Genomic DNA, 372 nt, shown 5'->3' with positions numbered 1-372 from the left:
TCTTGATCTGCAGAGGGCAGAATGATGCCTGGCTGAGCTTTGCTTGAATTCTGGGGGGGGGTGGGGGGCTGATCCCTGACCCCCCTTTTCTCCAGTGGGACACCTACCCCGACGTGCTGGGGCTGCAGTTCAGCTGGGATGGGTTCTACAAGGAGGTGGGTTCTGCCTTCATCGGCTCCAGCCCCGAGTTTGAGTTTGGCCTCTACACGTTGTGCTTCCTGGCACGGCCCGGGAGGGCGTGAGTACCCCGGGGGGGGCTGAGCCCCACCCCCTGAGCCCCACCGGCCCCTGGGTGGGTCCCTGGGTCTGGCTCAGATCTGGGGCGTCATGGGTGGGAGGGGTGGAGATGGAGCAGGGCTGGTGTGGGGCACC

The 372-nt window shown here is 65.6% G+C and overlaps 1 protein-coding gene across 1 annotated transcript in view; it reads left to right on the top strand.

The window, feature by feature from the left end:
- The window catches only part of ENDOU (endonuclease, polyU-specific), an 8128-nt gene extending 7886 nt beyond the window's left edge, over positions 1–242 (top strand). Inside the window, exon 8 of the mRNA XM_008942804.1 lies at positions 96–242. Coding sequence (XP_008941052.1) covers positions 96–242 — 147 coding nt within the window. The remainder of the gene's footprint in view (positions 1–95) is intronic.
- The last annotated feature ends 130 nt before the right edge of the window (positions 243–372 follow it).

The sequence above is a fragment of the Merops nubicus genome, unplaced genomic scaffold, assembly GCF_000691845.1.
Source record: "Merops nubicus isolate BGI_N331 unplaced genomic scaffold, ASM69184v1 scaffold43406, whole genome shotgun sequence".
Classification (NCBI taxonomy): Eukaryota; Metazoa; Chordata; class Aves; order Coraciiformes; family Meropidae; genus Merops; species Merops nubicus.
This window is presented reverse-complemented; position numbering and strand designations above follow the sequence as displayed.